This window comes from Pangasianodon hypophthalmus, chromosome 12 (genome assembly GCF_027358585.1).
Source record: "Pangasianodon hypophthalmus isolate fPanHyp1 chromosome 12, fPanHyp1.pri, whole genome shotgun sequence".
Classification (NCBI taxonomy): domain Eukaryota; kingdom Metazoa; phylum Chordata; class Actinopteri; order Siluriformes; family Pangasiidae; genus Pangasianodon; species Pangasianodon hypophthalmus.
The window spans coordinates 15,263,210-15,276,930 of record NC_069721.1 but is presented as its reverse complement, the minus strand read 5'-3'; the positions used below and the strand labels follow the sequence as shown (position 1 = coordinate 15,276,930).

The window sequence follows — 13,721 nt, the reverse complement described above, 5'->3', positions numbered from 1 at the left end:
ACTGCAGGCAACCCCATTGTACTGAGGCTCTACTCCACCCTGTACATAATTACTGAGAGAGGTGTGGCCTTTGGCATTCACCAGCAATCACAAGCTCTCCTGAAAGAGCTTTGCGTTTACAACCTGCAGTACACAGCTTTGGTCCCAGAAGAGAGAAATGTGATAAGATACAGATTACAAGGCAAAGTAAACTGAGTGCCTTTTACCTGAACACTACTGAAAATAACCAGCAGTTGCTGTGTCACTTGGCTGGTTTCATTTGATGATTGTCTGCAAAGTGACTATTAATTTCAACATATAAATATAAGACAGGCAGCTAATTTTTACCACAAGAGGACAAAAATGTGCTATCTAACTAAATGATTGTTCAGCTGACCTTATAAGACCTTTCCATGCCTCATTATAGCTTTTTGAAGAATGATATTTCCGTCTACCGCTTTAAGAAAGTGAATCATCACAACATTACCAGCTATTCAAAACTAAACCACAGTCTAACTATACAAATGTTGTGTTAAAAACTGACCCCAGATCTGCATAGATTGTACAAGTAAGTTAGACTAAGCAGAAGTGGAGGTGATATTTTTTAGAAGCCGGGTAGTGGGGAGAGACACAGGCTTCTCTCCTTTCAATACTGTAATCCAGGGGCTCTGCACTCACAATACACATACATTATATCACGGCAGGAGGCCTGAGGCTACGGCTGCCAAGCCAGGGTGTGTGTCACAGTTTAAAAAGGAGCGAGGAAAAAAAAAGATAAGAAGCTTCTCGGGCTAGGAGCCAAATCTGCTTCTGTGAAATCCAGTATTAGTCTCAAGCCGTATGCACGCAACCTTTTATAGTTTTCCATCCCCTTTCCCTGTCTCTCTCCTGCTTTAGCTACACCTTTGTGTTGATGGTTTGTACTTAGACTCTTCACAGAAAATTCATTAGAGGGAAACAGACTATGTTAACTTTCATGACACTGAAAATTTGTTCTTAATTTAAATCAGATTAACAGGAATGAAAACTTTGGATCCTTATCTGTGTAGACGGTTGATACATTAGTATGCTCAGGCTATTTTGGTTCCAGTACTGGGGATTTACATGTCAATGGTGACCAGATTAAAGTTCAACTTTCAGCTAAAGTCCACCAAAAATGTCATTATAGCTGGAATAAAGTAAGACTGCCATTTCAGGATAAAAGGGTTATTGGCAGGGGCAGCAGTAAATTCCTGCTGAAGTTCACATCCACGACAAGGAATATGTTACATATTCATTAATAATGTTATCTCCAGACATTTACACAGCTATATAGATTGTAGTTAATGTTAGTAAAAAAGAAAATGTCAAGGTCAATTTGATTGATTTATTTAGGCAAGTAAAGGTCAGTTGGCTTCAACCTGAGAGCAAATGCCTTCTTGAACATACATGTTTATCGATCCATCACTCCAGTAGCTTACAACAGACACTAGGCAGGCATTTTAGCCCTCATTGTAACTCTTACTCCCGTATCTGCACTTCCGTACACACTTCAACAGATCAGTCACACTCAATCACAAGTGCCAGAGGCTCCTGGCCAGGCCTACCCTTGTTTGGTGGTTTAGATAAACTTGTGTCCATTAGAGCTGCAGAGTGGAGTGGGTTTTAGCAACTAAGGGTCAGTGGCTGAAGCCTTGCTCTTAAGAGCCCAACATTGTTCTGCCATCTATGGACGGGTTCCTCAGGGAAGGATCATGCTGTCTACCATACGGAGAAGGCTTTTAAGTGCTTGTAGCCACGCTGTGTCTACAGATTAGAGGGTCTTTACTTGGTGAGAGTATGCTGGAAGGTTTTTTTTTTAAATCATGGTATTGTTAACACACAACTGCTATGGTTGGCTGAGTGCAAAACCCACAATCCCTGAGCATACGAGTTAGGCGGCACTTCTGACTAGCGTTAGAACAGAAATACTGCCACTCCAGAAAGAGCTGGCCACATCCATTCTCCAGGCTGACCTTTTCTTCCCCACTTCAGAGCACTCAGCAGCTCCGAAAAACGCTACCAAAGTAAACAAAAAATAAAATACCAATGTAAAGAGGTTGACATTCAGTGTTTAAGAGGTATAGCTAGTCTTTTAAACATTGCAAACATTATAATTTCTCTGTTGGAGCAGATTTATATCTAAAATGTTAGCCTGACATTAGGTTAAATGTTTGGAGAGCAGAGGACCATGAGGACATGTTTCCGGTTGGTGTTTTGCTGTCTTCAAAGCACGGAGCTCTGCTTGTCCCTTCCTCTCAGGCAAATATTTACATATTCAGCCTATTAAATGGACACTTGTCAGAAGGCCATCACTTGAGTTTCCAAGGCAAGGTCCTTCAGTGTTTTACTCCAGCCATTACACATAAATAGCTGTTGTGGAATGATGGATTGTGTTTGTTTGTTGGGAGGGCCCGGGTTTATTTCATTAGCAAAACTAATAAATAATCATCTGAGACAGGGAAGACATTTGTTAGGATTTTCTAAAATTAAAATCGTAAAGGCCATCCACAGTGCATATATATATATGGGTTTTATACGGGTTTTAGCGCTTGTCCGAGAGGACAATATATGGTGTGGAGTGGAACCAAGTGCGGAGACGGACCGCAAAATGGCTCCGCCTAAAATGCAGAGGTAGATTGAGAGAACCGCTAAGCTACGTTAGCCGCTAAGCTAATTCCGGGAGTAGTGCATAAACGGGTCGCAGTGCTTGTGTGATAGTGAGAAGGGTACAGTCTTTAGGGAAACTCAGTCTTTAGGGAAACTTTAAGGTACCACAGCGTGGCGGGAAAACACAAACTGGCCCTGTCGTTTGGCCGAACTTGAAAGAACTAAATCTTTCCTTAATATTAAACATGTCCAGCCCAGAACCTCAATATACACTACACAAGGTAGCCCGCCGCCATTCTGCTGACAGGCACAGATCTTGCCGCACGCACAGTGAGGACGTCGGAGGGCTTATGAAGAGGCGTGGCCAGGTGCTGCATGTTCACGCTGATTACCTGCACGAGCGCGCCGCGTTATAAAGGCCCGTGCAGGTGGCCGCGGATTTGCCTGAGAAGGCACTCGCGGCGTTACTATATATAGCTTTTTATTTTATTTGTCAGCAATGTCAAGTAGCTGAGATGCAAGGTGGGGTTACAGGATGCTCGGAGTTGCATCACTGCTTTGTTGAAAACTTCATAATGGTCTTAACTTTCAACAATTTTTCTATTTTGAGCAAAGCATTACTGATTTAGAAGTGTGTATGGTTGGGTAAATATGTTCAAACTTATGAAGAGTGATACTGGCATCAAACCTTTTTGTACTTTTGACTTAAAATAAACTGGAATTGATACTAGTCTAAATCTGTCTTTGGCAAAGAAATCAGGCTAACTTCATGAAATATAGCCAGTTAATGTTGGAAAATTATCTAAACTTACCTCAATATGTGTCCTTTCTTTCTAGGGAGGTACTGATTAACCTCCAGTCTTTGCTTACTCCACATTTCCTGAGGTAGAGCCAGGGCTGCTCATCCTCAAGTTCCACACTGCAGTCCAGTGGCTTATCTGTAAAGACCCACTGATAATTACAGTGTTAACTACATTGTGTAGCATGAGAAGGTCATGGCTGGCATGATTCTTTTTTCTAGGTTTTTTTCTACGCTGATGAATGTGATTGATTGCTAAAATGAAAAGACTGGGTACTAAACTGAGCCCATTTGATTGTAGCATACAGTCACTGGCTGGATGAGTCAAAGACTTTTGAAGATGACAGAGATTTGTAATGACTACTTTGAAGGACAAAATAGAAATGTAAGGAGTATAAAGGAAGTTTACAAGTAAGAGCACAAGTATTAAATTTCTGTAATAGTATAGAGTAATGTAGTACCTATTACTCAAATATTGTCCACTCCTGAAAACAAACCAGAATTTATAATAAACTGTATGTATTTAACTAAAGTGCAGAACTGCTGATAATGAGAGGAAAGAGTGAGAAGCAAAGAGACACAGATTCAGGCCCAATAAAACTAGATTGCTGAATGACGAGAGCAGTTTGAAGTCACATCAAAACAAATTGAGCTTTTGTAGCACTCTCAGTCGGTGCCTCTGTCAAATTTACATCTCAATGCAGGCAGTCTGGTGGGCCAGTGGCATGGTAAATGAGCAATGCAAATAGTACACATGCTGCTGTCTCTTTCCACACACATTTGCACATACTCCATATAGACCTACTCAGGACATGTTTGTGTCTAAATTATTGAAATTATGAAGCTTTGTGTTTCAGAACAATAGAAGAATGGTAACCGATTGAGCATGTAACGACACATACCGTCATTTCAAATAAATAATTAAAGCAATATGCACAACACTTGTGTTTAAGATTTTTCAAAGTTTCACAAGCACAACCCTTACCCCAAGGTTTATGTGATTGGCAGAGACAGACTTAATCACCTTCCATGTCTTAACATGCTTACCTACAGCACAATTATCCCGTAAAGGCATAATCGGACGTAATCGGGATGAGGTTTGGATTGTATAGTTTCAGTATATTATCAGCCTCCTGAAATATTTATACATGCATACATTATACATCATCTACTCTTCATGTTACATATATTCACTGACAACATATATTTTCAAAAAATTATAATTTCTATCAACAATAATATGAAATCATACACTTAAATTTTCAAATATAGAAGAAAGGTGACACGAGGAATAACATTTTAAATGAATTTATTATCAAGATTCATAAGTGAAATCACTCAAAAGTGTTTGTGTGTGTGTTTTTTTAAACACACATTAGCTGTTAAAGCAGACGATGGCTCGGGCTGGGTTGAGTTCAGAACACAATTGGAGCATTAGCTTGTCTAAACTCTCAGGCTTTTGTTATCATTAGGTGAGCACTAATAGTCCTGAGGGAATCTATCCTCACTAATGCTAGCGGCTGTTAAGTGGAAGGCTTGCTAATGGCGTCTTATAGGGGTTCCTTACTCACAGAAAGATCACCTGAGATGGCCGAGCTGATGCTGACCAAGCACTTAGAACTGAGGTGCCAGGCAGATAAACCATAGTGGAGAGTGAAATTAATTTTAATCTGGTAAATCAGCATACAGAATCTTCCAGGATGTGGGTAGGCTTTGGAACTTGCACAGATGAGATTACTGTTACTGACAGCCCAAAGCAGTTGAGCTTAAGGGTGTGTTTTTAGATACAAGTTCAGTTACCCTGCTTGCTGCAACCAACAACATTCATCTATGGAATAATGCAAATCATGCAAATAACTTGCATAAAGCGCCATGAATGAAACTGAAGAAACGTTTGGTTGATTTTTCAGGTATTACCTTTCAGTGGGTGGCAGAAGTGCTTTGTTTTCAACATAGCTATTTAGAAGCCTGTGTTATGTTTTGAAATTGTACCTTTATAGTTTTGCAGTTATAAAGCAATTATTAAAATTAAACTATGGCCAAAACAATTGAAAACATAATCTACCACACTATATTTAAAACAAATACATAACAGACTGCTATTTTGAATATATATTACTGAATAAACTTTTTCACCTGTATGTTGTAGACTTGCTAATCACCTTTAAAATGGAAATTGTTGGCAAATGTTTCTCACTCAGTCACCTTAAATTGAATTACATCATGGTTTTTATGTTATAATGCAAGTCTCTGTGGTTTAACACCAAATTTCTGCTTTGAACACTTCACTTTCATTTAAAACAGGATTCATAAAAGCATATGCACCAGACAATTCACTATTTACTTCTGCTGAACAGTCTATTCACAATAGCAACACTAAGCGCACAAGATTCACACAGCGCACATGTGAACTCCTTGCACAGTTTACCATTCACAACTTGATATATCTATGGCCATAACACATCAACGTAATATTAGGCTATTTAAGACTAAAATCAAAAGAATTGTATGAAAGAATCGAACGTTTTTCTGTACCATGTCATGATCCATTACACACATCTGTCTAGCATCTATCATATTTACAATTGAGCCTAAAAGATATCAGTGGTTTTTCTAATGTCTTCACCCCTGTCTGAGAATATGCTGAGCTCTTTACTACACCATCTCCATAGCAAACTAATTCACAGTGGAATGTGAGCCGTAGGTCAAGCAGAGCGCTGCGGTTTGCAGATCAGTGTGTGAGTACAGTTACCTGGACACCACTATATTGACTTACTCTGAAAATGTCAAAGTTCTCGGAGCAGGTTTGTAGCGAGGTGAAATCTCCAGGCTGAGTGAATACAGGAGTGTTACTGTGCCTGCAGAGTGCAAGCTGAGGGCTCGGAGCTTACAGCTTCCTGACATTCCCTCACATGCTAAATAAATACTCACTCAGCCTGCAACATTAATCCCCAGAGTGCAAGTGCGAGAGAGCGAGAGAAATGTAATGTGTCCCCTCTGGAGGGGCTTCAGAAATGACGCAGTGCAGTGGAAGGCTCTACTTTCGAACAAGGCCCCTGTGTTAACTACCCTCCGTCTGCTACCACTAAACTTCAGAGAAAACGAGCATCCGTAAAGCACACGTTAATACACATAGCCTTATAAAAAAAATAATAAAAAGCATAGCCAGACATGTTTTAACATTTACAGTCAACACTGAGTCCTTTATTTACAGAACTTGACTGAAATAAAAAAAAAAAAAGGTCATATTTGTACCCTGGTGTCAGTGTTTTTTTTTTTGTTTTTGTTTTTTTTGCTTCATAATGCAAAAAGTATTTTCATCTTGATTTTATACAAATGTGCAAATAAGATGAATCCTTCAGTCTTCAGTGTCAGTCAAGGATTCACAGGACAGGGCTTGAAAGGCTTATTTCAACAACTCCGCCCTCTCAAGCTCTAATTCAAGTAAAGTGCTCCATCAAGGGAAAAAAACAGACAAGGCAAACATCTGTGGCCTTTTCATTTCTCTCTCCATTTACAAAGGAAAACAATAAAATTACAACGCAAATGGAAAAATAATAATAATAATTATAATAATAATAGTACAGCAACAAAATGCTACACAGTTCAAGCATGGTGAACTTCTTCACTCTGGTGCCCAGAGACCAGCGAGTGAGTTCAGTTCCAGCACAGAGGCACGGTGAAGTAGTCGCTAGTCATACAAACTCAAGTTTGCCATGGCCTGTGTACATGCCCCAGTGCACGAGCGAGAGGAAGCGTTCGCCCCCTTGCGCGTTCAGTTCAGCCTGCCGGAGTTTATCACAGCCTGCACAACAGTTCTCATGGCCAGTCACAGGCACCATGCACTCCAGGTCCAGCTTTGCCATGTGGCCCTTCTTGGCATGGTTATGCCCATGGAAGCTGTAGTGCAAGCGTGAGAGCATCTGCTGTCTCTGCACCCGGAGCCGCTTGTTCTCACTGCGCAGCATGCGGAGTGCCAACATGATGAGCAGCACCAGGATCAGGCCTCCGGCGATGGGTACGGCGATCACGGCCGCCCGGAACCACACCTCCTTCGCCGAGGCTAACTCTTGAACTCGTGTGATCAAGTTCTGGTTTGAGCCGTCTGACTGATAACGATCTGAAAAAGCAAAGAGACAAGCTTAGTTTTTGTTTCATGTACATGTTTTCCTAAGTGCCTGCTTGTATCTGTGCGTCTAACACGTGTTCTCTTAGAAGCACATTCCTGCACAGTGAGGTATTGCATAATCCACATGCCATGTCATCTGTACCATACTGCTCAAAGGTAAACTATCTACTGCCTACTAAACATGTAACCTATTAAATATCTGTAAAAACAAGAACCTTTGAAATTCATGCTCCTGAGATCTGGCCCTCAAGAACAACACAAATTAAAAGTGAACACACCTCCATATATCATCTGAACATACATAATATTTTGGATAGCTATTTTTATATAATCATGTTAGTTCTCACCTGTAGGGTCACTTCGTGTGTGAACAATACTGGGTAAACCCCGGTAGTTGCACATATCATCATGACAGCACTCAATAGGAGACGGGCCTCCATTTGAAACATCTGAACTCTTCTGAGTGCACACATCCACAGAGTTTAATAGCGGGTCTAGACATCCGTGTGTTAACGGGGAGTTTGTGTTAAATGGGTCCAAAGCCTTGGTAAAACAGGCATTGAGCTCCGATTTGCACATGTATCCAGTGGCAACACACTGCGGAGCATCACAGTAGCACCTGATCTCTCCTGTAAAACAAAATTCACACAAATAAGTGCTGTTTAGACAAAATTAACACCTAATTTCCCTTGTTGACAACTATAGATAATGTATGGCCAAAATTGCTTGACCCAATGTTCTTATAACTTGAATAATTACTAAAATAATGTGCTTAATAATAACAATGATTACGATGTTGCAAAGGCCACTGTATCTGATTGTTTTAATGCTCCATTACTTAATTTTAAAGAGGATTAACGTATTAAAAGTACACTATTGCTACAGGAAATTCGTGCTGCGCTCCAGAGAGACCAGTGTAGAACCAACATGGGTTAAAGTGTGAAAATTCAGACCAATGTCCAATATTATCAGTGTCATGGATTTTAGATGATCCCTTCTGTCCATTATGTAAAATAGCAGTAGAGTAGTGTATAATACCTGGCATGTCTGCTACAGACAGTTTATCTGAACTCAAATGTAAAGACAGAGCTGTGAAGAAATCTGTCTGTACATTACATGTAAGGCCTATTCTGCATATGGTCTTAAGACAATATTGACAACAAAATAGATATGTTCAACCTATTCAAGACTATAAACATCAGAAACCATTAGCATATATATTTATATACTATATCACCGGGGGAATTTGTGGAACCTGTATTTTGGCGACAAATGACTCATTTCTTGTCACTCGCTCCAGAGTTTTTAGACTATTTGAAGACTAACTGCCAGTGTGTGTCTACCTGGAACCGAACGCCAAAGCACACACTGAGACACAAACACAAATAAACACAGGTTTTGTATGGGTGTCTGTGGACCCGCAGGACTCGAGTTACGGGTCATCACTCTTGTTAGTGTAAACTGCTGACAGCACAAAGCATACAGCACCAGAACAGAGAGGAATATAGGCTGGGCACAAGTACTATAAACATGCTATTCAGTGAAAGATGCTGGTTCCATTAATACGTTTAATGAAATTAGGGTTCTTATAGAAATCATTCAGGTTATGCAGCAAGCTTCCTGGATGCACTTTTAAGGGATCTTACAGACAGAAGATTCCTGAAAAGATCTTTCATTAGCCTGACTCTTAGAAAGTCTTATATGCATGCAGTGGCTTGTGATAGGCTACAAAACACCACAGGTAATCTTCCCTAATATTACCTTCTCATCACTTTGTGAGCTCAGTTGTTATATTAATTGCAGTATAAGGTCATAAGTTATACTGTATTGGCGTGTAACCGTCACAGCAGCTGTAATAGCAGAGTTACAGGTCAGGTACAGTCTGCCTTTTTGTCCACAGTGTGCTGCTAGTTCTGACACCCTGTGGATAAACCCAGTGTTGTTTATAAACAAAATACCAGCTCTAAACGAGGGCTGATTAAACTCTTGGCCTTGCACATGGTTTCAGGGAGGAAGGCAGATCTAGTGTGAGTGTACAGCAACAGCAGGACCAGTGCTCTTGCCTGGGCCCAGTCTTGCTATATGTGTGTGTGTGTGTGTGTGTGTGTGTAAAACTGTGCTGATTGTTTAGATGAAATAAAAATAAAGATCGGTCAGTTTCTTATACCTTTAGTTAGGAGCACGGCCATGGCACAGAGTTCCAGCTGAAGCCAAAGTGAAACAAAACTGGAATGGCGATCCATTTACGACCAGTTCCCAGTCCTTCAAGCCAGCCACAGAGACAACCTCCGATCTGTCCGATCTGTCCGAGTTCAACACTTTCTTACATGTAAAGACGTGCTTACATGGGGTTTATCACAGAGAGAAATAAGTGCATTCCCGCAGTTTCTTCGGTTACATCATGAGCAAAACCAAACGCAGGCAGAAATCTCCTGTGCCATGAGCTCACCGTGGATCTGATCTGTGTCAGGAAGGAAGATACTAAGCTACGGTATAAAACCAGTCCCTGTGCATAAGCTACACATTCACAGCGCGAAAGAAAGCATCCGAAACACCACGAACAGGCAAGAAAGAGCAATGTGCTGATGTGTAATCCAGCTGCAGCAGCTCCTGATCAGGACGCACGACCGCACGGCTGACTGAGCCGCACACTCACACGCCAACAAGTTATCAGCACACGGCTTTGGGGATCTCGCATGACCACGCCCTCTCAGCGCACTGATTGGCTAGAGGGGTGGGTTTATTTGCATGCGCAGTGCCATTGGCGTTCGTATTGGTTCACCCCGCGGTCACACAATGAACCCGCCTTCAGCGTGGATTAAAGCTGCAATTAAGAACTAAGGGAAGAAACTATTCAGAGTGGACATGATTGATTGATTTTAAAAAAAAAAACACTCAGTGATTTGGAATAGTATATATTTTACAAATAGTCCTAATGCATATTAAGTCACATTAAAAATTTATTATATGTATTGTTAAGATCATATAGTTTATATATATATATATATATATATATATATATATATATATATATATATATATATAATAAATTATTAATCAACCTGATCTTGTTAATGAAGTTGATAGAGGATCTGTTTTGTAGCCTACTTCCTGTCCTGTAACTTAGGCTACTGATTTGGATGAAATGATGACTGTGTTTTGATATACTGTCGATAAACATGAAAGTCTAAGTCCAGTGAATGTATTATCAGGTTAGCATCAGCATGGCTGCTAAAATGATGAGTGTTTGAAGTGATACGTGTGTTCCTCAGACTACTGAAGTCTCGGAAGGTCGCCTACAGAGAAAAGCGAGAGACTCGGGCTAAGCGCTCAGATAAATTAGCAATCCAAAGAGGCCCATGGCGCCAGAGAGCCGACACAGACAGACAGTGACACTCAATTAGGGCCGAGTCGATCCCATACAACACACACACACCCACCCACACACACACACACACGCACACACACACACACACACACAGATCGATATCTCACCGTGGCCCCTCCAGTCTGTTCATATGTTTATCATTTAGGATAGGCCACTGTTTAAAGGCAAAGCGAATCTCTCACTAGCAACACTGAAGCTCCAGAGATAAGAGAAGTCGTTATGAAACATACAGGTATTGCACACGTACAAGGTCATATCATTTGCTTGTAAAATCATCTGGTGTTCAAAAAACAAAAAAATAAAAAGATTACATAATGAGACAAGTCGAATGCCTCCAGATCAGAATCACTTTCCAGTCATTTTGATTCATCATCATCTTATTTGGTCATGTTATCCATCTATAAAGTAACACAACTCTCATAAATCTTAGTCAGCACCAGTTTAAGGAGAGTTTAATCTTTGTGGAAAATGGGGTTTTGTGGAAAAATAGGCAAACAAGAACAGCTGGAGATGGGCTCAGACACGGACACACACTTTGATGGGCTGAATGTCCATAAAAAGGAAAACTAAACACTAAACAAATCTCCTTAAAAAAAAAAAAAAAAACACCCTGTAAGCCATGCTGGTCAATAGTTAAACTGTGTGGCATGCTGCTTAGATGATGTGATCATGCTCAGTGCTGATAGCTCATCGTGTTTACAGGTAGAACAGCTGGTAGAAAGCCAGAGACAGACACAGAGACGCTGTTAGGAGCGATTGCCCTTTGCCTGCAGATAGAGGGCCATCGATCCAGTGTCATAAGGGGAAGGGCTGGTCTGCTTGGAGGGAGGGACACACACACACACACACACACACACACAGAAGTGCACTGACAGCAGTTGGGGTAATTGTTGGGAATTTCAGCAAGGCGCCAGTGTGTTCAGTAGCTCTAGGCTATGTGCCCACACCTTTCACACGTTCTGCAGCTCACAGCGAGGCCAAAAGCAGAAAAGCCCACGTGTGTGTGAACAGCAAGCTGGGGTATTTACACCACAGAGCAGCAATGAAAAGCACAGCCAATCTCCTGCATAAAACTAGTGCGTTTTATAGCACGTTCTTTCCACTCTGCCTTTCTACTGTCACTTTCTATTCTTCTAAAGCTAATTAAAATAATTAAAAACACTCCCACACAAGATTTTTGCCTGCATGCTTAGGGGAAATCCTATTTTCCTTTTTTTCCCTGACTTTCAGAAAGCTTTCCGACACGAAGGGAAGTACATGTAGTAATATTTAGTCTACCGAGAGGGGATTTTCCTTAGAGCCCTCACAAGTGTTCACTCTCACAATGTTCCGTGTCTAATAACGTGCAAGTGCTGCCCTCTTGTGTCTACTGTTACAACTACAACTACACTCAGGTGGGCTCAACAGGGTCGTAAATACAGCTGAGTGCAAAAGCTGTACATCCTTTCTTTAATGAAATACAGTATGTTCATTATTCATGAAAAGATGCATCAAGTAAACCCATATAAAGGAATTTACATTTTCTGTATTGTGAAGATATATAATAGAGAAGCGAATATAATAAACACACCTTGATTACACATCACATTTTTCACCTTGTGTATCTACTTTTTGTTATAATATGGTGTATATTGACATGATTATGATTATAACCAGTTTCCGGTTGTGACCAAGTGTATGACTCAAAATGTCACACACAACCTACATTTTCTTTTATTCTGTCAATAAAGGCGTACTCCTACTGCATTAGAAACTGCCAGCTATAACTGCGAGTAACTGAACTCATGTTCAAGAATGCACTATTTTAATTTGTAAGTCGTTGAGTAAAAATATCCAAACTGAGGCCTACTGTAAGAGTAATGCTCATGCTCATCAGAGAATGGATCATGCTGTATATAGAAAAGCCTGTGTGCCTCATTTGGTACTGATTGCTGATTATTATTAGTGAGCACTTCTTAGCCTGCAACAGAAACAAAGAGAATCAAAGGGAGGCATGAGTGGGTGTGGGGATAGCTGAGTTTGGGTGGGGAGGGAAGGAAAAAAAAAAAGTGAGAGATTGAGAGGGGTGCGAAAAGGCCTGCAGCTCTGTTTACACATTTCATGCTGATAGTTCACACCTTTAAAGAGAGAGATACAAACAGTGAGAATGAGACAGAGATGCAAGGGAGTGGATCAGGAAAGAGGTGCTCAGACACAGCTGTGATATCGTCTGGAATACAGACTCTGTCTGCATGTAGAGTTCTACTGTCTCCAACTTCAAATGCCTAATTAAGGAACATTATCTTGGCATTTACTTTTCATTGGGAATTTACAAGTCTGACTGGAGTAACACACAATGCACAGACATTTTCTATCATTAATCAGAAAATAGGTGGAAAGTAATTTTAAAAAACTGCACACCTGCAAGGATTCCAAAAGTAAACTCAGATTAGCAGTAATAATCAACATGGTGTCTAAGGGTTGGGAACTGCAGCTCCTTTAATAATATGAAGATTATTATTAATATTATGAAATCACCACATTTCAAGAATTCAAGCTAGCTGTGTGAAAAGCAGAGGCATCTACAATCTGTGTTATAATGGCAGCTAGAATTCTTACTGAGCATTGGGTCTGAGATCAGGCACTGAACACTGAATGTATTTTGGTCCAATTTAATATCCTGAAAAGCATATTGTGATCACCATGTACAGAAATATAATTGCAGTTTACTGTTTTTCCTATATGTATAGAAAAGGTGAAAAGATGAGCAACAAAGGAAAGGAAAAAAACAGTGGCTCTATTACATGGTGTGAGGTAAT

The 13,721-nt window shown here is 40.4% G+C and overlaps 1 protein-coding gene across 1 annotated transcript; it reads right to left on the bottom strand.

The window, feature by feature from the left end:
- Positions 1–5,622: 5,622 nt before the first annotated feature.
- Positions 5,623–10,199, bottom strand: bambia (BMP and activin membrane-bound inhibitor (Xenopus laevis) homolog a). The gene is made up of 3 exons (XM_026914605.3): positions 9,703–10,199; positions 7,883–8,164; positions 5,623–7,526 (listed from the first exon to the last, which is right to left on the bottom strand). The coding sequence occupies exons 1-3, from the start codon at positions 9,776–9,778 to the stop codon at positions 7,102–7,104; spliced, it is 783 nt and encodes a 260-aa protein (XP_026770406.1). The 5' UTR covers positions 9,779–10,199; the 3' UTR covers positions 5,623–7,101.
- Between the last annotated feature and the right edge of the window lie 3,522 nt (positions 10,200–13,721).